Source organism: Lissotriton vulgaris, chromosome 9 (assembly GCF_964263255.1).
Source record: "Lissotriton vulgaris chromosome 9, aLisVul1.2, whole genome shotgun sequence".
In the NCBI taxonomy this organism is placed as follows: domain Eukaryota; kingdom Metazoa; phylum Chordata; class Amphibia; order Caudata; family Salamandridae; genus Lissotriton; species Lissotriton vulgaris.
This window is the reverse complement of record NC_141697.1, coordinates 266,162,530-266,185,119: the sequence shown is the minus strand read 5'-3', so window position 1 is coordinate 266,185,119 and position 22,590 is coordinate 266,162,530. Positions and strand designations below refer to the sequence as shown.

The 22,590-nt window shown below is 47.3% G+C and overlaps 1 protein-coding gene across 1 annotated transcript in view; it reads right to left on the bottom strand.

Annotated features, from left to right (window-relative positions):
* The window catches only part of GPATCH2L (G-patch domain containing 2 like), a 177,855-nt gene that overhangs the window by 77,726 nt on the left and 77,539 nt on the right, over positions 1-22,590 (bottom strand). Inside the window, exon 5 of the mRNA XM_086939455.1 lies at positions 14,332-14,417. Within this exon, the coding sequence (XP_086795581.1) occupies positions 14,332-14,417 (86 nt within the window). The remainder of the gene's footprint in view (positions 1-14,331; positions 14,418-22,590) is intronic.

Sequence of the window (22,590 nt, the reverse complement as noted above, 5' to 3'; positions counted from 1 at the left end):
AGTAGTGCAGGATTTTTTGAGGTTGATCGTCAGACCCAGCTGTTGAAAGAGAGCGCTGCAGGCGTTGGAGGAAGCAGTCGCGCCCTCCGGGGAAGGCGCCTTCACCAGCCAGTCGTCCAGGTAGGGGAATACCTGGTGACCCCTTTGTCGCAGGAAGGCTGCCACCGGCGCCAAGCACTTCGTGAAGATACGTGGTGCAGATTTGAGGCCGAATGGCAAGACCTTGAACTGGTAATGTCTGCCTGCTATTTCGAACCGTAGGTACCTCCTGTGCCGTATGAGGATGGGGATATGGTAGTAGGCGTCCTGTAAGTACAGGGAGACCATCGAGTCTCCTCTTTCCAGCGCCCCCAGGATTTCCTGGATTGTGACCATCCGGAAGGATTGACTCCGCAGGAAGGCGTTGAGCGCCCGGAGGTCTAAGATCGGCCTCCATTTGTCCCCTTTCTGTTGGACTAGGAAGAAGTGGGAATAAAAACCCTTCCCCTTCTGGGACTCTGGGACTTTTTCGATGGCTCCTTTGACCAACATGGCGGATACTTCCTTGAGAAGGAGGTGCAGGTGTTTGTGAGCACGCTTCAGCGGAGGAGTGTTGGGAGGGGTGTTGACCATTTCCAGGGAATGTCCAAATTGAATTATTTGTAGTACCCACCGATCCGTAGTGATTTTTCGCCAATTTTGGAGGAAGTGGGTCAGTTTTTCCCCAATTCGAAAGGATTGAGATGGTGGTGGGACTGGCTGGAGTAAATGGTCACTGGCGGCCGCCAGTGCCCTTCTTGGCGGATTTGCCTCTGAAGGACGACCTCCCATAGGACGACTGTCGGGTCTGTTGTTTGTGCTGGGGCTGGTTCCTGTTGCCGTAGGAGTAGGACGACCGATTTTGGTAGGAACCTCTGTAGGAGTACTGACCTCTGGAGCGGCCCCCCCGAAAGGACTGGTTCCGGGACTGGAGGGAGCCCAGGGCCCTCGCCGTATCGGTATCCTTCTTGATAGCCTGGAGTGCTTCGTCTATCTTCTCCCCAAAGAGAAATTGACCATCGAACGGCATGTCCAGCACCTTAGATTGGACTTCTTGTCGAAAGGACGTTGCTTTGAGCCAGCCTTGGCGGCGGAGCACGGCAGCCCCGGCCAACTGGCGGAATCCCGTCATGGCTGCGTCGATGGCGCAGTCGATGATTTCAGCCGCGGAGTTTTGTCCCTCCGCTAGGAGAGCTTTCACTTCGTCCTGGACCGTGGATGGCAGGCCTTGCAGATAGGGGGCTATGTCTTCCCATAGCTGGCGGTTGTAGCGCCCAAGTAGGGCGATGGAATTCGCCACTTTGATGGACATGGCGGACGTGGTAGAGAACCGTTTGCCAATGGTGTCCAGTTTCCTTCCCTCCTTGTCTGGGGGTGCGGACAGCGGCGAGGAGGGGTTGCGGGATTGCTTTTGGGCCGCCTGAGTCACAACCGAGTCCGGTTTGGGGTGGCCGGTCAGGCAGGCTGGTGCGGTGATCGGGGCCTTATATTTTTTGTCTAGGCGCGGAACCACCGCAGGCACCGAGGCAGGCGTCAGCATCAGCTTCTTGCCCTGTTCCCACAGAAAGTCTATAAGTGGAATAGACTTGGCCAATTTCTGGCTGTGCTCCTTGAAATCATGGAGGAAGCATTCCGTCTCCGTGGATTCCACCGCCATGTGGAACCTCTTTGCTGCCCTGTCCACCAGTTTGTGGAAACCCCCAACGTCCGCCGTCTCAGATTGGCGCGGTCGCGGGGATGCCGGTGTAGACGAATGGTGTGATGACGCAGCATCGGCATCGTCGTCTCTGTGGTCCGAGTCAACGTCTTGCACTTCGCCTTCCTCCAAGTCCGTCTCCTCCTCCTCGCCTTCCGAGGAGTCCTCCACTTGAGGCTTGGGCCGAGTGCGAGGCTGGGGTTGGTTCCGAGGACGGGCCTGGAGAGCGGAAGGGCGCGAGGCCGACGGTTGCGCTTGGGTGACCGGCACCTGGGTTCCGCTGTCGGCATCCGGGAACCGTTGTTTATAGTCCTGCACCAGGGAGCGCAAATCGTTGACCAGAGACAGGGGCAAACAGATCATCGGGGTGTTCTCCGTGCTGACGTTCAAGGAGCGTTCCTGATACATAACTTCGTCCTGGTCCTCGTGAACGTCCTGGTTTTCCTCGTCGGACTCCTCACTCTGCAGTGTCACCTGCTCTTGCTCGGGTGCCAACTCTACCGTTGGGGGAACCGAGGAAGTTGGAACCGAGTGAATGGAGACTTCGACCAATCTAGATTCTTTCCAAGATGGCGCCGGGGTCTCTTCCGACGACGTGCGTGAAGATGGCGCGCCCGCCGTGTGTGTTGGTGACTTGAACGCCTCCGTTAGTGTCGATGGCATCACATTTTGCGGGGATAAGGGAATCGCCGACTTACTGGTGGTAGAGCCTTCGACTTGAGATTTCTTGGGTGAAGGCGGACCCTTTGAACTTGACCTCGACCGTTTAGGTGACGATCCTTCGGTATGAGATGTCTTCGGCGAAGGCGTACCTTTAGATTTGGACCTCTTAGGTGACGATGACGCCGATGGTCCGGTATTAGTCTTGGACGAAGGCTTCGGAGGAATGGTCGAGGAGACCGGTGCGCCTGAGGACGCAGTGGTGGTCGTTGTGGCCGTCGCGGAGGGCGATGAGGCCGTAGTGGTCGACACAGTGGTCGAGACCGAGGTGGTCCGCTTAGTAGATGGAGCGGGTTTCTTGAACCTCTGGCCATCCTTAACAGACACGGAGGAGGTGGTGGAACGTGCCTCCGAAGGTTTCCTGTGCGCCTTCTTAGGAGGAGTGTCTGTCTCTCCAGGGGACTGCACCCTGGGTCTCTTCTTGGAGACTTTGGAGGTCACGGAGACACTACCCTCGGAAGATTCCAGAGTGTCTCGGACCTTAAGCCTGTCGAGCCATTCGAGAAGGCGAGCCTCTCTTTCTTTAACAGTCTTCTTTGGGAAGGCTCTACACACCCTACACTTGTCAGGGACGTGGTCAGGGTACAGGCAATATAAGCACAGATCGTGCTTGTCCTCCGCTTGAATCCGCTGCTTGCCGCAGGAGGAACAGGCCCTGAGAAGGGCTTTCTTTTGCGAGTCCGCCATGGATGAAGCCTTCTTATTGGATTCCGACATGGGAGACAGTAGTCGAAGATCGGATATGTATATTGTTTGTACAAGGTGTACTTCCAGCGAAGTTTGAGACTTCGAAGCAAGAAAAAACCTGAAGAGCTCAGGTTGGAGACTCCCTAGCACAACGTGCGGTAGAAAATCTGAGGGACTGAGGCTCCTCCCGGGAAGGTTCTAGAGGGAGGTCGGAGCTGATTGGCTAACGATGAGAGTTCGGTCCTTTTTACATAAGGACGTGGAAAGGCCCCAAAGGGGAGGCCCTTCGGCCTATATTCTCTATGTATGTCCTTAGGACATTACTTTTTTATGTACCGGAGGCTCCCGTCTCGGCGACGGGGAATGATTCAGGCATGTGAATCTATGAAAGACACCCAAATACTGGATAATGTTGCAATCCCTCCGTAAAACAGAGATACTTCCTGTGTGACTGCATGATAAGGATGTGAAAATATGCATCCTGCAAGTCTATTGACACCATGCAGTCTTCTTCCATCAGCACCTGAAGAATCTGTGCAAGGGTGAGCATCTTGAACTTCTCCTGTTTTAGGTAAAGGTTCAAGATCCTGCGATCCAGGATTGGACGAAGTCGGCCATCCTTCTTGGGTATCAGGAAATACCGGGAGTAGCATCCCTGACCCCTTCCTGCTCTGGAATAATCTCTATCGCACCCTTTCTTAACAGTGTCTGGTCTTCCTCCTGCAGGAGTAACAGGTGTTCCTCCGTGCATAAACCTTGGCAAGGAGGGTAATTCGGAGGGAATTCCCGAAAGGGAAGAGCATACCCATTTTCTACGAGATTGAGAACTCAAAGATTCCCGTAGAAAATAGGTAAGCCGACCCCCTACAGGACCCGCATGATCCAGAATGGCAGATCTAGGGCTGCTTTTCTGTGGCTGGGGGGTTGGAAGAGGTAGAGGAGGAGGCTTGACGTCCCCGGGGACCAGCTCTTTGCTTACCCCTGTATGACATACAGCGGATTTTGCTGTTGCTGCTGCTGTTGAACTTGACAGTAGGGACGAAAAGAAGAACGTCCAAAACCTCTAAACCTTTTAGTTGATGAACCTCTGGTCTGCAGCCCCAAATATTTGGCAGTAGCCTTACTGTCCTTAAATCTTTCCAAAGCTGCATCAGCTTTTTTACCAAATAGTCCAACACCATCAAAAGGCAAATCCAACAACGCAGCCTGAACCTCCGCAGAAAAGTTAGATGACTTCAGCCAGGTAGCCCTTCTAGAGGAAACAGCAGTTCCCATGATGTGAGCAACTGAATCAGCAGTGTCTAGCCCACTCTGAATCACTTGGCGAGCAGCCGCCTGTGCATCGGCCAATACCTCATTAAATTCCTTCCTGCTGTCCTCAGGAATTTTAGGAGCCAACAGCGGTACTGAGTCTATCAGGGCATGTGTATATATCTCCCCAAAAGGCAAGTGGCATTAGTCGATTTTAAAGCCATACTTGCTAAAGAGAAAGACTTCTTCGCAGTCTGATCCTGTTTCTTGGATTCCTTATCCCCAGGCACTTGAGGGAATGCACCCACAGTCTTTTTTGAAAAGGCTGCCTGAATACCCAGACTTTCAGGCAAAGGATGCGAGGATAAAAATTCAGGATCCCCAGGTGCAACTCTATACCTCCTTGCAACACTTTTAGCCACTGCAGGAGCTGTAAGAGGCTTGCTCCAAACCTCCAAAATAGGTTCAGTTAATGCTCCATTAAAGGGAAGCAACGGTTCGAAAACAGAACTTGGGGAATGGAGGACCTCAGTCAAGAGATTGGATTTATATTCCACTGTAGGCAAAGTTAAATTTAAAAGTTCCGCAGCCTTCCTCATGACCATGTGGTATGGCGTAACATACTTTGAAGGGGCATCAGACACAGATGACCGCTCCCAACCAGGAGAAAGCTCCAAACCACTGGCTTCTCCTAGATCTTCAAAACAGTCCTCCTGAAGCTCACCATCTTCCATTTCAGCTTCAGCTTCTCTATATCTTTGCTCCTCTATAAGGCGCTGAGCATCCCTTCCGGATCTCTCTTTTAACAGCCGCGCCGTTGGATCCGTGAACGACTCAGACGGAGCCGGTATCGACGTCAAGATCAAATGCGAAGGCCCAGGGCGCCGTTTTCGAGGTCGACTCGGAGCCGGCGACATCGGCGTCGACGACCTCGGCGGCGCCGAGTAATGCCAAGGCGGCGTCGGAGCAGGCATAAAAGGCATAAAGGGAGCTGGAGCATAGGAGTGGGGAAACTCCTAAATTATATGCCAGAGGACCCATGGGACCCGAATGTGCACCAGAGGGGTACAATGCTCTGGAATAGACTCCATACATAGCGTTTAAAAACACAGTAGGGTCTTGACCTGGAGCTGGGAAAGGTGGGTAAGAACTCACAGACTGACCCTTCAGAGGTTCCGGATTCGCCTCCTCTTCCACAGGTGGATGTGTCATAGATATCAAGCCCTCATTCAAAGGGACCTCTTCATCCTCTCGAGCCGGAGACGGCACCTGAGATGGATTCGAAACCGGAGCCGGAGATTGAACCTGCGACTTCAAAGGCGAAGCCTCACCTTCTGGATCCAAGACCTCTGGTGATGGAGACACTACATCCTTTCCATGTCTCCTCTTTGGCGACTTCGGTCTCGAGTCCGAATCCTTACCGGAGTGATGTCGATATCCATGCCTTCACTTGAAATGCTTTTTTTTCGATTTCAAAGCATGATTGGATGACGACCTCGAAGGCGACGCCGTACGGGATCTTGACCTAGACTTCGACCTCGCCCTTCTGGAACGAGATCTCGAAGTCTTCTTTTCTTTTCTTCCTCTCAACTTCGCCACCAGAAGTTTAGTTTCCCTCTCACGAAGTGCCTTCGGGTTCATCTTCTTACATGAAGAACAGCCTTCGACATGGTCCGAACTCAGGCACCAGATATAATCCTCGTGAGGGTCCGTGATCGACATTATGTTGCCGCACTCTCCACATGGCTTGAACCCGGTCTTCTTAGTCGACATCTTCAGCGAGACAAAGAAGCAAGAAAACAGAGAAAACAGTAACAAAGTTAATAACAGCTACAGAGATTCTCCGAAACCGTTAGCGTCGACGACGTGAAAAAAAGGGAACTGATGTCATCACGCCGGCCTATTAGGGTGTCGGTGACATCAGCGGAGTCACGCGCGATGCTGTGCCTCTGTGACTTAGTCCACGTCGGTGCGAAGCTACAAAAAGAATTTCCGAATGTTGCTGATGCAAGGGGATATTCACTAGGTGAGGAATCCACTGGCAGATGTATCTATCAGAAAGTCTTCTCTCAAAAAGACAAGCATCATTAATGGGCATGTCCATGAGCAAAGCCTGGAGAGCCCCTGAAAAGCCAAGGGTGGCGCGGGAAGTCAGCCAATGATAAAATCGGTCAGCCCTCCAGTCAGTCATGTCAAACTCACACTTGTGTCAAGCTCACACCTCATGGTGAATTTGCTGATCTCTCCCATCAGCAATAGCCTGGGTGGGTATGTCCTGGGCAGCCTCCGAGATCACAGGCAGCACTTGGGCAACAGAGTCCCATTTTTTATGGGAATAACGGTCCAAATAGGCATGCAGTGTTCACCTACTACAGTGCTAGTCTGGTGGAAGTGAACATTCTTTTACCAAAGGTTTCCAGCCTCTTGAATTTCCTATCTGGGTGGAGTGGAAGGGAACGTGCCAGGGTTAATTCTGGATGTGAAGGCTTGGACCACCAAGCTCTCCAAAGTGGGGTGCTGGGTAAGGTTAATTGGGGTCCCCAGAGCGGGGCAATGGCGGCAGGCGATCGTCCTATGAACAGGAGCCCCTGTGCATGGCATGGTCCAGGCCCCTAGTAGGACATCTGTAAGGGCCTCAGTGAAAGGGAGTAGGGGTTCAGGGAAGGCAACTCCTGGCTGGAACACCTCCATCAAGACGTTAGTCTTGACTGCCACCGTGGGCAGCTGAAGGTCCAAGACATCAGCCGCCCTATGCACCACCATTGCAAAAGATACTCCCTCCTCCATAGCCACAGTGGGAGGAGTGACCAGGTCAGTTTGAGGTGAGGTGTCTAACCCACTGTCCTATGCCAGTTTAGACCTTGAAAAATCAAAAATATTACTAGAAAGGAAAGGAGAACAGGAAAACATGGTGGCTAGTGAGTAGCGGGTCGCGGGAGGGCTCCCTAGAGCGCCTGTGAAATTTAGCGGCGTCTATTTTTTAATCGTTGTCACTGACCTCTGTCTGCCACGGCTCCAGGTCCTGGTGTGAGGAGGTGGTGGTGGTGGTGGTTCCGGCGGTCTGCCTGGGGCGGCGTAGGCGGAGACTGGCTGGCCCCCTTCTGGCAGCGCCGCATGGCGGCAGCACGGCGGAGCAGGTGTGGGACAGAGCGGCCCTGGTGTGCCACAGGGGGAGAGGTGCTGCAGCGAGGATCCCCTTCCGGAGGATCGGAGGAAGAGGAGACCTCCATAGCAAGGCAGGGGGGGAGAAAAGCTAAAGCAGTGCCAGGTCAGGCGGTCCCCGCCTGCACTGACACCCAAGGCAATAACAGCGGCAGAGGAGGCAGGAGGAAGACTGTATTTGCTGGTAATCACCTAGAAGGGGTCTCCAGGTATGCACTACGGAGTTTAGCAAAATATCCAGAGAAGGGGGGACAGTTGGCTGTCTAAGCATCTGCAGATTAGGGAGATTTCCACGAAGCAAGAGGAAGGGGGAGAGGTGCAAGGTCGAGGAGGGGACAGAGAAAGTGAGTACCACTGTTAAAAAAAATCAACTCCCTCTGACACAAAGTCTAAGCATAAGAAGATATAATCTTAGAGGCCGCAGAATCCTATATTCAGAATCACTCCATCTCTTAGAACTTATTTCAAAGTTTTACCAAAGGTTCTAAATCTGACTGAGAGTAAGATGGCAGCTATTAACAGTGGCCGTGGTACTGGTGCATCGGGACAGCCAGATACTTGCAGTAGCCTTTTAGACTGTCTCGGAGGGGCAAGGCCTGGAAAAGCAAGATTACCAAACCCCGATTCGGACACAAGAAACCAGCTCTCTCCCAAGATTTTAGGAAGCACAGGAAGTTTGGGTAGTCAAATCTCTCTCCCAGATGATTCCGAACCAGGCCCTAAACACCTAAAGAAGGAAGGCGTATCAGTTGCGGCCCTCATCGCAGTTTTATCAGATGAAATTCAAAATAGATTTCTGATTTCAGAGTCCAATCAGCTGGAGATAAGGAGGGCCTGTGAAATAATGGATAGGAAGATTGACGATCTCAGCAGCAGAACTACTACTTTGGAGGAAGAGGTCCGAGAGCTCAGGGGTACAGTTCAGGCAAACTGCGTGGAAATAGACAAACTTAAGGCTGCGGAGAAAGAGAATTCAGAAAGAGTTGAAAGAATTTCCAAAGGCGAAATAACCTAAAAATTCTGAAAGTGCCGGAAGGCAGAGAGGGTGAGAACATTAAATCATTTGTGGTAAAATTCATTAAAGATAAGCTCCAGATAGAGGAGTCAGAAGAAGAGATTGCGAAAGATATTCAACGCATCCATAGGGACCCTTTCAGACTAAACTCAAGTCGACCTAAACCCAGGAAAATTCTGCTGAACTTTTTAACTTACTCTCTGAAAGAGAAAATGCTCTCTAAAGCCCTGGCGATGAATTCAATTGAGGTGGATGGCACTAGATATGAGATAAGATCAGATGTCTCCGCCACCACCTCTAATATTTACAACAAGGGGTGGTGAGGGACAGAGTCTCTGAATTAAGCAGAAAGCTCTCACCCAGTCAAGAGATCAGGGCTAGATCCAACACCGTTTTTTAGCTCACTGCACCATCCCAGTTTCAGAACCTGGCTGTATGCAAATTAGTCTGTTCCTGTCCCAGTGCATGATGGGAACAGGGCAAACCAAACTACAAAAGCCAATTCTTACACTGGGAAGGAAACAAGCTCCCGGGGACCGGTTTCTGGCATTACAGCCGTCTTCGGCCCGGTTTGCTTGAATCCTGATGGTGCAATGAGCAAGGGTCTCACATCTGAGAATACCCTTCCACGCTTAGGGTGGACAAAAATATTTACAACAAGGGGTGGTGAGGGACAGAGTCTCTGAATTAAGCAGAAAGCTCTCACCCAGTCAAGAGATCAGGGCTAGATCCAACACCGTTTTTTAGCTCACTCTAATAGGCAATGGGAGATGGGAAATGGATCGACACTAAAATGTTTGGGAGCCTCTGTACAGCTTAGATTCCCTGCCTTTCTAAAAGTCATGTTAAACAACAAAATGCACATCTTCCATTCTGTGGAGAAGCTGGATGAGTTCATAAATAGCTCAGAACCGAGGGGGTTAGATGTTTTGTTCCCGAATGATACTTTAACATTAAATGGAAGGGCAAAACATTATGGAATAAGACAAAAGAATATAGAAATATAATATGGAAAGAAATGAAAAAGAAAAGCCTTTTTCCGCTTAAGCCAAGGTGTAAACTTCCTAAAATGGTTAAATCAGTAAAGCATTTGGGGCGGACTTATTCCAATTGCATCTTCACACTTTATTTTTAGCACTTTCAACACGCACGCTTTGGGGAGGGATACCCGAATGGCTTTAGGCCATGTAATAGTAACGGAGGGTTTCCACAGGGTGTGGGTGGGGTGCAGCGGGAAAAAAGAGAGATCCTCTATAGCCTCTTCAGCCTTTAAGGTTTTTTTCCGTATCGACTAGGTACCTCGGTGCCCTGGGGTTGGGTTTTGCTTTTAAAGAGATGGCGGGGAACATAATAAAAATTCTTTCATGGAATGTTAATGGGCTCAGGGTACCTAAAAGACTGCACAGCCCAGACCGTCATTCTACAGGAGACCCACCTTTCAGATAAGGAGGGGATGGATCTTTTTAAGGCACAAAATTGGATTTCCCAAGTAGTGTGTACATCCCAGACGGCTGTGACAAAAGGAGTGGTGATCCTATCAAAAAGAGGGTCACAAGTGGTCTTTGGGGCCCAGAGCTATGATAATGCTGGAAGATGGCTAGTTGTTAAGGCCAAGTTTATGGGGCATGCTGTCTCCTTAGTGGGATATTACGGCCCAAACTAGGATGACGTTTCCCCTTTGGGCGACTAATTAGCGGAATTGGTAGATTCCGCTGACTCAATCATGGCTGGTGACTTCAACGCTGTTTTAGATCACTCCCTAGACAGAACCTCACGAAGTAGATCATGTGTATGGGATATTGGTGATGGGACGGTAATTGTTGAGATCAGAGGGGTCGGCTGTAGGTTTCTTTAGTAGAGGTGTGACCTGGCCAACTTTGAGGGAGTCAGGTATGCTTCCCTGTTGGAGGGAGCTGTTGATAATTTTAGTCCAGAGAGGGAGAAGCAAAGGGGTAAAGTCTTTTACTGCAGAGGCAGGGAGGGGGTCCGTGAGGTGATTGGATGGTTTCAGGGTGCTGAGCAGTTTGTCAATTTCTTCTTCCGAGTATGTGCCGAAGGTTGACCATGTAGCATTGTTTTTTGGTTCAGTGGGTGCTATGCATTGGGGTTTGGAGTATAGGCTTGCGTCAATGAGGAGATCGCTTTTTATTTTGTCAGTTTTTTGGATAAAGAAAGCAGCGAAGTCATCACAGGAGGGTGCCTCACGCCCAGTGTTGAGTGGTTGGGGTTGCTCCTTGGATTGTGAATGGATTAGCTCAAACAGTTTTCTCGGGCGGTTTTTTGCTTGGTCGAGTTGGAGGCTGAAGAAGTCTGATTTTGAGCGTTTTTTTTCCCTGAAGTAGGCGTTTCTCTTTTTCTTCAGATCTTTTAGGTGCATTGCAGAGGGATCTGATCTCCAAGTACGCTCTGCCATTCGCATGTCTCGTCTATCCTCATTGAGACTCCCGTTGTACCATGGTTTGGAGATTTTAGTAGAGACTCTTTTTAGCTGCATAGGTGCAGCCTCATTAATTATAGAGGTCATAGCGTTGAGATAGTGGTCAGTCAGAGTTTGGACGTCCGTAGCGCCTGTCGGTGGGAGTAGGAGATTGCAGCTGTTAGGGGGCAAAGAGCCTGGGTTGAGCTTCTTCGAGTCTCTTTTCCAGACTATGGGCTTGGAGAGTTGAGTCGGGTTGACTTTGACTTTTTCATTGATAAAGAATGTGATAATATGGTGATCTGACCAGTCACAGGGTTGGATGGATTCGAGTTGGATAGAGTCCTCTTTGGAGATGATCAAGTAGAGGGTAGAACCTTTCTCGTGGGTCGGGCTGTTGCATATTTGGGTGAGGTTAAGGGCATCAAGGAAATTTTTAAGACTGTTTACCACCGCGTCGTTGCGATCATTCCAGTGGAGGTTGAAGTCACCAAGGTATATTTGGGTGAGCTGCCGTCCGGAATTGGTTGAGATCAAATCCATGATTTGTTGGGAAAAGGTGAAGTTGTCCCTGGGTGGGTGGTAAATGCTGTGAAGAGAGCATATCGGTTTGCCCTCACTAATAATGTTGAGACAGATGTATTCCCAGGATGTTGGGGATGGTAGGGAGGTGGAATTGACTTTCTGAACAGAGAGGTTGTTCCTGTAGATGCATGCGATTCCACCACCTATTTTGCCTGTTCTGTCGAGCCTGATAATGTGGTAGTTGGGAGGAACCAGAATGTCCATTATAGGTGTTGAAGATTCAGTTAGCCACGTTTCAGTCAGGATGATTAGATCAAGGTCCCGCGATGAGAGGAGGTCAGCAATGGCGGCGGAATGTTTCGTGGCCGATCTACAGTTGAGAAGAGTGCATTTGAGACGGGGTATGTTGAGGGTGGTAGATGGTTCTAGAGAGATAGGGACTTTTCTAAGGTTATCGGGGATGGAGAATCTGCTGTTTAGTGTGGGTGGTCTAAGAGGGTTTGAGTGTATCGTGTGAATGTTGAGGTGTGGGGTGGTTGTGTGAATTTGGGGGGCTGGGTCATAGGAGCGGAGAAGGGTGATTGTGTCGTGGTCAGAAGAGTTGTGGGTGCGACGAGGGCGATTGTTGCGATTACGGACTGGGATTGAGGTCAGATTGGGGGATAGCTGAGTGAGAGAGTTAGTCGGAGGGGTGGGGGACAAGTTGGACGGGGAGGTGTAGTTGTGTGAGGGGTTACAGGGACGATGCAGGGGACGAGGGCAGTCGCTGCGCCTATGAGCAGGGATTGATGACCGGTGTGGGGCGTGATGAGTGAGGGAGTCAGCCGGTGGAGTGGGGGACAGGTTGGGAGGGGAGGTGGAGGTGGGTGGGGGGTGTATGGGGTGTGTGGAGAGTAGTTCTTTGATGGCGTGTATGTCTTCTTTGATCTGAGAGAGGGTGGCCATGATGTAGGGTTAGATAATCAGAACTCAGCAACCAGTAATTGTGTTGAATTAGTGTTTTACTTCTAAAAGCTTAAGCCCTTTAATGCACACACAGCTTAACGCTAGACAAAGTAGAGGTGCAGAAAGAAAACAAATCAATCTAGCTCCTTCCTAGAGAGGTCTATGCAGTGAAATGTTTTTAGCAGTGTTCGTGCGTTGTAAAATGAAAACACTAAAGGCCCAAAGCTTTTCTATGGTGCCCACGAGCAAAATCGAGTTGTGGCCCGTAAATTAGCACTCGGCTATCGACAGTCAAATGCACATGCAGAGTTTCCCATAGTTGCGTCTCACAACCACACAGAGCAGTTGCACTCAAAGGAAACAGATTGGATCTCCTTGAGCTGTGCTTAGTGGGAGAGTTCATACAACACAGGGAAGTCCTCAATAGTTTTAGGATCCAGCAAATCATTGTAGAAGTAGGAGGCCTGCACAAAAGCGCGCCAATCAAAACCATCCAAAGAGCACATGCATACTCGTGAGCTGACACTAGACACACTCCAATTACCTTGAGATTATAGATTAAAACCACAAAAACGTTGTTACTGGTAATCACAGTTAAGAATTTTAAAGTGCCAGGGTGACCATGAGGCACATAACTTCACGAAAGCCGGCACTTGTTGACTATCTCCAATGCCGACTGTTGAACACACTTCAGAGCCCATAGGCGGTGTACACAGGCACTTATGAGGTGGGTAAATTGCTGATAACTCCTCAGACACACCATGTATTTAAATGTGGTTTGCAGCTTTGTGATCAACCCAAGTCTTACGTAGCCATTCGCCTGACATAACAATGCCAAGAACTATGAGCGAGGCCATCCCCAAAGCCTTATAGAGGTATCTTTGGGCCCAGTAATGGGTCAGAGATGAAGGAGTTCGCTTGTCACAGACACTTCCCATGAGCTCTAGGAAATGTAGATGGATTCATATCCTTACTGAACTGCCCACACACTCTCTAAAAAGCTAGGCTATTGGTCTCCTCTTCCAGGCAAGCTCTCCTCTGCAGGGGCACACTCCAGAAACCATCTCCACAGCAGGCAGGGCTCCACAGCTTTTCAGCCAAACCAGTAGTAGCAATCCTAGCAGTAGTAAAACCTCAGGCTTAGTGCACCATCCTGATGGGGAGGCAACATTATGGCCAGGATTTATCCCCATAGCTACCACCTTGTTGTGCAGTTTGGATCGCAAAGCCAGCTGCACTGTCAGCTACTCCAACACACTGATGTGGAGAAGATGCTCTTAACAACTGACCCAAAACTGTGAGAAGGGCAGGTGTGCCCCTCACTCTTTGAGGGACGAGTGAGTCAGTGGTGATGGGTTCCTGCATCTGTGGATCAAGAAACCAATCTGACAAGTAGAACATTTTACTTTTTCAATCATGGTCACATGTGCTATACCCTTAACGCCACCAATACAAATGCCTCCGAGGAGCAAGTTGTTTGTGACCACTGACTGGCAAAACACTCCTGAAAAGAATGCATATATACTTGAACATTGATGACTATCACACTGCAAGACAAAATCATTCCTATTAGAGAATGCTTCATTTGGTAAAGGTGGCGTGATCTCCAAAGAAAAAGCTATTTACCTTCAGTAACAATATTTCTGGTGGATATAGAATCTTCCTACAGAATTCTCACCTTAATAAAGATAGTCCACAGTGGTGACCAGTGTAACACTAGCATCAGAAAGCAAAGTACGAGAAGTTAAAGGACAAACATGCATGGTCTAGTGAAAAAAGGCATTATAAGTAGTAATGGTGGTCTGTATCATAAAAGGTACTAACTTGATCCCATTCCCAACCCACCTCCCGAACAGAAGCCCATGGATTTTGCGCTCATCACACAATGAAAAGTACCTGGCAGTGCAATGTGCAGGAAAGCATCTTCGGTGCGAAGCCTCAGCCAGCACATCCAGTGAGTAAAGGGGGGATAAGGGGTTCATCTGCAAGACACAAGATACAACATGCAGTCGGTAAACTCAAAGAATGTTGGTTTGGGGACAGTAGAAGAACGAGCTTGTGCTTGTGTGTGGTTCCATCATGTGGTTAAAGTTTACAAATGCGAAGGGACAAGATCCTATTAGAGATAAAAAAAAAATAACCCAGTATGAGCAATGGGAATTGCGATGGGAACATAGCCTTCAGATGACTGCCAGGACCATGCCAGGCTCATGCGAGCCATTAACCATCAAAATAATCTGTGTATGTACGAATGCATGCTTTACTATCACTCTCGGGGTCTAACAGCCAAATTATGTAGCTGAGCTGCCAATCCAAATTACCAAGATCTCCGAGTGTCTAAATCACATAAAGACAGCCTATTAAAATAAGGGTGAAAACTGTGTTTATAGGAAACACAGACACTGTATAGGTCATTCAGAAAATGGTTTACAAAATCCAAACCGTTTAGCAATGGGTTACCATCAAATTGACTTGGTGATCAGTCCTATCATCTGGCCATACCCAGGTGTGAGTAAGGCTAGTCCCCTGATCCTTGGGACCTATAGAGCCACACCATGTGTTGCTGGTTAGGATTTGGTCCACCAACACAAATGAACTGTCCAATGATGGCTGATATTTAATGGTTAAGTGAATTGTAGTGCAACAAAAACAATATTGTGAATTTAAAATAGGATGATGTGTCCTCCTTATATAAATTTTATTCTGCGGCCGAACAACACCTCCTAATTAAAAACCTAGAACAGTGCAAGAAAGGCAGTCAACAAATATCTGTCTAGTAATGGGCCAACATGTTTCTGCCTATCGGGCATTCTGTCCCATGGCTTTCATCAGGGCCTCTGTTCTTTCAGTAGTTGCACTTGAAGTGATTCTAAAACAAAAGAAACACCACCAACACCAACGTGGAATAATTAAAGACAACGGTTGAATACGATACAACCTGTAACAACCGGAAACATTAGCCCTCCGTGTCAATTAAGAAGTAGGATTTCTATGGAGGAAAATGTATAATAATTAGTGTCACCTAACTGTGTCCTTATCCTAAAACATGTGTTTCACCAAAGCTATTTACAAGAAAATAATCTATTTATGCTCACCCTTCATGGTAGGGGAATTGACCTCACCTCACCTGGACCTTGCTCAGGTTCTACAAGGCCCCGCACTGTGTAGATATAAGAGGTAAAACAGAAAGAAGGAACACCATGAAGCACAAATATCAGCCTTCTAGAAAACATGTCCAAAACTACCTCTGTTGTACAACTCTACTTATGTCTACAAATCAACAAGTATAGAGACTCCAGCACACCGACAACTATGTGAACCCAGTCTCCAGGTATCTCAGACTAATCATATTTCTCTTCAAAATTTCATATAAAATGTCTCAAAACTGTTCCCCACTGTATGTGGGGACAGTATTAATCACCAGTCTGTCCCATGTAAGTTTCCCTAAAACGAGGGCTCTATAGCTAAAAAGCTCAAGTCTGTCCAATGTAAAATTCCTCAAAGTAGAGGGCTCTATAGATGGAAAAAGGAGAGATTCTCCAGACTCACCTCTCCGTCGGTACCTCAAGCTCCCATCTGAGTCTTGGGGGAGGTACCGAACAGGGGCGGGCCAACATTTTAACTACGTGACAGAGAGGCACTAGCATTGTAACCCTACGCACCACTATGCAGGGCGTGTAACACAAGAGAGTATATTATTCCTCATGAGTTCTCCGTGCCTTTTTAAGGGAACAAAAGCCGAAATTCGACCCTTACATCAGTTTTTCTTTAATTTATTGTATGCACTACTTTGCGCTCGAAATCCCGCGGGCAATCTCGCGAGATGGACTACGGGATGATGTCATCACGCCCGCATTTGTAGTTCTTTATCCAAAACGAGTGTAAATGTATGAATGTCTAGTACCTGTAACAGAGTATATCCAAATAGTATTGAACAAACTAAACTCTGTCAGAGGCAAGTTGTATTAATATACGTCAACGTTGATGCTTAATCTTTCATGGACTACAAGATGACGTGACGACGTCCATTTCGGTAGTTCATTAGCCCCGTTGTTTACTCCGTGTGAAAGGCATTAACTCCTTCGACAGATACACCTATTAACACAAGTTATTGAGACATACCTATATGTGAATGAGAGGTAATGACGATTATGATAACAGCATGTCAGTATCTACTCTATGGGGTTACCAGCAACTGCACCAAACCTAGTGTGCGGTGTATTTAATCAAAAAACTACAAAATGACCTCCTAATGTCCATTTTGGTAGTTTATTTGCCGCGTCTATGTATTCATGTCATTTATGTATAACTGTAAAAAAGGGGGCTTGGACTCCTCATCTACTGCCACAAAACTCTTCAAGCAGACCTACTAATATGTGCATATAAGATAACGGAAAATGATAACTGAATTACAGTATCTCATATAGAGGATTACCAACTAATCTAAAAAGCCTTGATGTTTTTCTTGATCTAACACTATTTCCTGTATGTATAGATAAGTGAGAGCCAATTGTTGGAGTATGTTAGATCCCAACTGGTCATTCCTCAGTAATTGCTTGTCATACTAGCCATACATAATTAAGTGTTGATCCTCTTCTTGTGGATCTTCCATTGAGTAGTAAAATATAACATCTCCTCACTGAATGGACCTCTATAACAGGGTCCAAGGAATGTCATTGTTCAGTCCGTCTGAATCAGTCCGGAGCTTGTAGATCCATTTTTGTTCTTTTTGGAAGAGGTAACTGGACACATCACTTATATGCCCAGGTATGAAGGGCTTTTCGAGAACAGTCCATTGGAAGTCAGTTTCGCGATGTTGCTTCTCCAGGAAATGTCTCGTGAGTTTTGACAGAGATTTCTTGCAGCGGAAAGAGCTCTTATGCTCTAACATTCGTGTGCGGACTTTTCGGGTAGTCATCCCCACATAACGGATAGAGCAAGTACATGTTAACAAGTAAATTAGGTTGTTACTGTTACAGTTGCTGAAGTTGCACTGTACCCATGGTCTATTCGTACCTGTATCTATTTCCCTGGAGTGTTTGGTCTGCGGGCAGACAGAGCAGATACCACAAGGGTGGTGCCCCACAACAGGAGGGAGGTTCCATAGGGTCTCTTCGGTTTTTCTGAGGATTTCTTTGGGGCGAGTATGCACCAGGCGATCTCGGATATTGCTTGCCCGTTTAAATGCAAAAAGGGGCAGCGCAATCTTGTCATTGCTGTGATTTAGAATCCGCCAGTGTCTTCTGATAATTTTCTGAATGTTATTGCTCCTGGTATTGAAAGTACTCACAAAAGTGAGTCTTTCTAACGGAATTTTTGGAACAGGAGGTTCAAGGAGAGCTTCTCTGTTATTCATTGCTCTTTTTCTTGACCTCTTAATCAAGGAGCTTGGATAGTGTCTCTCCTTCAGTTGTAGTGACAGGTTGCTGGCATGTACATTAAAGTCCTCTTTATTGGAACAGTTCCTACGAACTCGTAAGAACTGCCCATAGGGTAGATTTTGGCGTAGGGACTTAGGATGATGGCTTTCGTAGAGGAGTAGAGAATTGCGCGCCATGGGTTTCCTATATAGCTCACTCTGCAGGCCTGCAGGTGTCGCATATATAGACAAATCCAGGAAGGCAATCCAATCTTTGTGGGCCTCTATCGTGAATTTGAGGTACTGATTCTTGCTATTCAGCCATAGATGGAATTCATTGACTGAGTCTATGGTGCCTCACCACACCACCAACACGTCGTCAATATAACGCTTCCACCACCTTATCGATGTGTGGAAGGGGTTGGTGGGAGTCAATACGTGCTGCTGTTCGAACTGGTGCACGTACAGGTCTGCCAAGCTCGGCGCGAAAACGCTGCCCATACTTGTACCAGATATCTGGAGGTATGTTTTAGCCTCATATTTGACATCATCCCGTAGTCCATCTCGCGAGATTGCCCGCGGGATTTCGAGCGCAAAGTCGTGCATACAATAAATTAAAGAAAAACGGAGGTAAGGATCGAATTTCGGCTTTTGTTGCCTTAAAAAGGCACAGAGAACTCATGAGGAATAATATACTCTCTTGTGTTACACGTCCTGCATAGTGGTGAATAGGGTTACAATGCTAGTGCCCCTCTGTCACGTAGTTAAAATGTTGGCCCTCCCCCAAGACTCAGATGGGAGCTTGAGGTACCGACGGAGAGGTGAGTCATGAGAATCTCTCCTTTTTCCATCTATAGAGCCCTCTATTTTGAGGAATTTTACATTGGACAGACTTTAGCTTTTGAGCTGTAGAGCCCTCGTTTTAGGGAAACTTACATGGGACAGACTGGTGATTAATACTGTCCCCACATACAGTGGGGAACAGTTTTGAGACATTTTATATGAAATTTTGAAGAGAAATATGATTAGTCTGAGATACCTGGAGACTGGGTTCACATAGTTGTCGGTGTGCTGGAGTCTCTATACTTGTTGATTTGTAGACATAAGTAGAGTTGTACAACAGAGGTAGTTTTGGACATGTTTTCTAGAAGGCTGATATTTGTGCTTCATGGTGTTCCTTCTTTCTACACAGTGCGGGGCCTCGTAGAACCTGAGCAAGGTCCAGGTGAGGTCAATTCCCCTACCATGAAGGGTGAGCATAAATAGATTATTTTCTTGTAAATAGCTTTGGTGAAACGCATGTTTTAGGATAAGGACACAGTTAGGTGACACTAATTATTATACATTTTCCTCCATAGAAATCCTACTTCTTAATTGACATGGAGAGCTAATGTTTCAGTTGTTACAGGTTGTATCGTATTCAACCGTTTTCTTTAATTATTCCACTTTGGTGTTGGTGGTGTTTCTTTTGTTTTGGAATTACTTCAAGTGCAACTACTGAAAGAACAGAGGACCTGATGAAAGCCATGGGACAGAAAGCCCGATAGGCAGAAACATGTTGGCCCATTACTAGACAGATATTTGTTGACTGCCTTTCTTGCACTGTTCTAGGTTTTTAATTACGTGTTGTTCAGCCGCAGAATAAAATTTATATAAGGAGGACACATCATCCTATTTTAAATTCACTATATTGTTTTTGTTGCACTACAATTCACTTAACCATTAAAGATCAGCCATCATTGGACAGTTCATTTGTGTTGGTGGACCAAATCCTAAACCAGCAACAAATGGTGTGGCTCTATAGGTCCCAATGATCAGGGGACTAGCCTTACTCACACCTGGGTATGGCCAGATGATAGGACTGATCACCAAGTCAATTTCATGGTAACCCATTGCTAAACGGTTTGGATTTTGTAAACCATTTTCTGAATGACCTATACAGTGTCTGTGTTTCCTATAAACACAGTGTTCACCCTTATTTTAATAGGCTGTCTTTATGTGATTTAGACACTCCGAGATCTTGGTAATTTGGATTGGCAGCTCAGCTACATAATTTGGTTGTTAGACCCCCTGTGTTTTTGTGTTGTATATGTAGAAGTAGCTGGGGATAATAACCAGGTATGGGTCTTTAAACTTTATATCCCTCGGACCCTCTCTTAAAGGTTTGTTTTTGTTACTACCACTCTCTGCACGCTTGAATTATAGATGCATTATGCTGAAGTCCGTTAAGAGCTCCTGCATGACACTGCTGAATTTATGTGCATTCTTGAGAACTGAAGGGCTTGGAGAAAAGGGGCATGGTTAACAGGACCAGGTTATCCTCATTTTATTTTCTGCAGCTAGGGGAGTTAGTAAGTTATGTGACAGTTTCATAAAGATGTAGCTGCTGCATTTCTCATCTGTTCCAGTTGGATGCTTCTTAATATGCCTCGTCCATTTTCAAGCTCTAGCTCAGTCACAACATAACCTCGGGTTATCACATATAATTTTACTTCCAGATACTTAACAGATGAAAAAACATCACAGTAAACTATTCCATCTTCATCTCTGCTCAAACATAGGTAGGGGAGAAGGAGTCACAAGTAATTACAGAACGTGTAGCCCCAGATAGTCTCATTTTCCCTCCAATCATAGGGAAACCATTCAGGAATCTAGTACCTGAAGGAAGCTTTTTACTTAAAGGTTCACTCATCTGCCAAGTGGAACAAGGCCTGCCACTTCATTACTCTATTAGGATAAGTGAAGCCATCTTCACAAATCATTCTGTGTTTCTTAACCTATCCAGAGAAAAACCAGCAGCCTACTTAGATTAAGAGGAGTTCAAGCACAAAGATTTCTTTACACACACCATGTGTTTTCTCTAGCTAGTAAGTTGACTAAGGAGAACTCTGAAACTAACATGAGTCCCAGAAAAATTATTATTGTTCCAAGTAATCTATTTTACTTCAACCTGTCACAGTGGCTAGCATTCTAGAGCAAGGGATTGATCTTTTTCCATACTCGAACACCCAGAGTCTGAAAAAAAGCATTTGTAGGGCACTTATTTTGGCTCTGTGTTTGTCCTCTTGTTAAAAAACAAAAGTGGCAGAAAAAGACCAATGAGATGTCAGATACACTGGCTTCTGGCCCTAAAATCCCCAAGCATGGTTGTGCTTCTAACGTAATTACCTGTCACAGCGACAGCATTCATCATAAGACCGTCTCTTATTACTACAACAATAGGATGCTCTCTAATACATGCTTCCACTAGGTAATAGGGCACCTCAGTTCACATGCCCATTGAATAAACCATCTGCTACCTAGGACTAATCAAATTACCGAAAAGGTCAAACATTTTGCAAACTATGGTTGCTCCTGGTGTATGCTAACTCGCTCTGGGAGACTGTGGTAACTGCGGACGGTTCAATCTTTTGTCGCACGTTTCAGAAAACATTAGACTGCCCAAATATATACGGCACATGGTAGAGAACGCAGAACGGGGAATGTGAGACGCAAGACGTCCCACAGAGCATCAAATTGACTGCAGAGTGGTGGGGCAAGAAGGGAGGAGCCGGCAGGAGATAGGCACCAGTACCCCGGCACTTCGTTGGTCCCCCGCAGCCGGCCCTGCGACACGCCCTCAGGCCTCAATGTCTTCATCTGGGGGCCCAGTAATCGGGAATCCACCGGAAACAAATTGCCAGTGAACCGTGGGCCAAGAGCTGCAACAGGGCACCGGCATTCTGCATTCTGCTTCTGGCAGTCCCCTTCAATAGGATAAAGCATGAGGAAAGAAAGATGCTGCAGCTGCCCTGAGGAACCAACTGGAGAGCAGGTGCCGAGAGCCGTGAAATGCCGAACAAGGCAAGAGTCCGGTAACAGGGGTGACAGAGAACAGCCCAGAGTACGCCTTTTCCTGGCATTATATGCAAGTGGCTGGGATCCTGGGAGTTTGAAATCTGCAAACTGACTGGAGGTGAAACATGACGTCATGATGAATAGGAGGCGGAGCAGCAGTAAGATTCGAGGCTCTCCGGAGGCCTTGGAACGTTGCCAGGGGCCGGGGGCCAGAGCAAGGCCCAAGATAGAGGGTCAAGGCCAGACGTGTGCAGTTTCGGCCTGTCCAGGAGCGGGACCGGGTCCCAGCAGTCTCATCAGACACCAAGAACCCGCTAGAGCCCGCAGGAGCGACAGGAGGTGAGACAGGGGCAAGTTGTGGGCAGCGAGTGACCCACAAGAAGGAAGCCGTAAGAATCCAACAAATAGATCAAAGAGCATTGGGGTGTTCAATACTCCCCATACTAATCCTAAGTAGAGGGACAGCTTGTTGTAGAGAGGTCCGGTAGAAATAAGGCTCTCACACAGATTGCCTCCCCTTTAGGCCTTCTTACAAAGGCTACTTTCTCTGGAGAAAAATCAAACAAGCATTATATTGCCTCCACTGGCCTTCAATCTCCAGGAAACCCTACCAGTCTAAAGTGAACGTTATGACCTTTAAAAAAGTAAAATAAGTAAGTGTGAGGGGATGCACTCCTGATGCACTGGTTTTACCAAAATGTGTTATGGGGTGCAGCAAAACGCAAGGGTAGTCAGTCCTCGCTAAGTGAATACATGAAAATACAAACTATGAAGTTTGAATGTATTGCGCACTGTTCACCTGGTGTAAAAAAAACACCACTCTTGATACCTTAATTTCAATCAGTGTGTTCCGATATTTATTTCTGTTGTAGCAATTTGCTTAACTTCAATAATACTAGATAATCATACCAAAATAACTTGACATTGTTTACATCACAATGAATTTCACAAATATAACA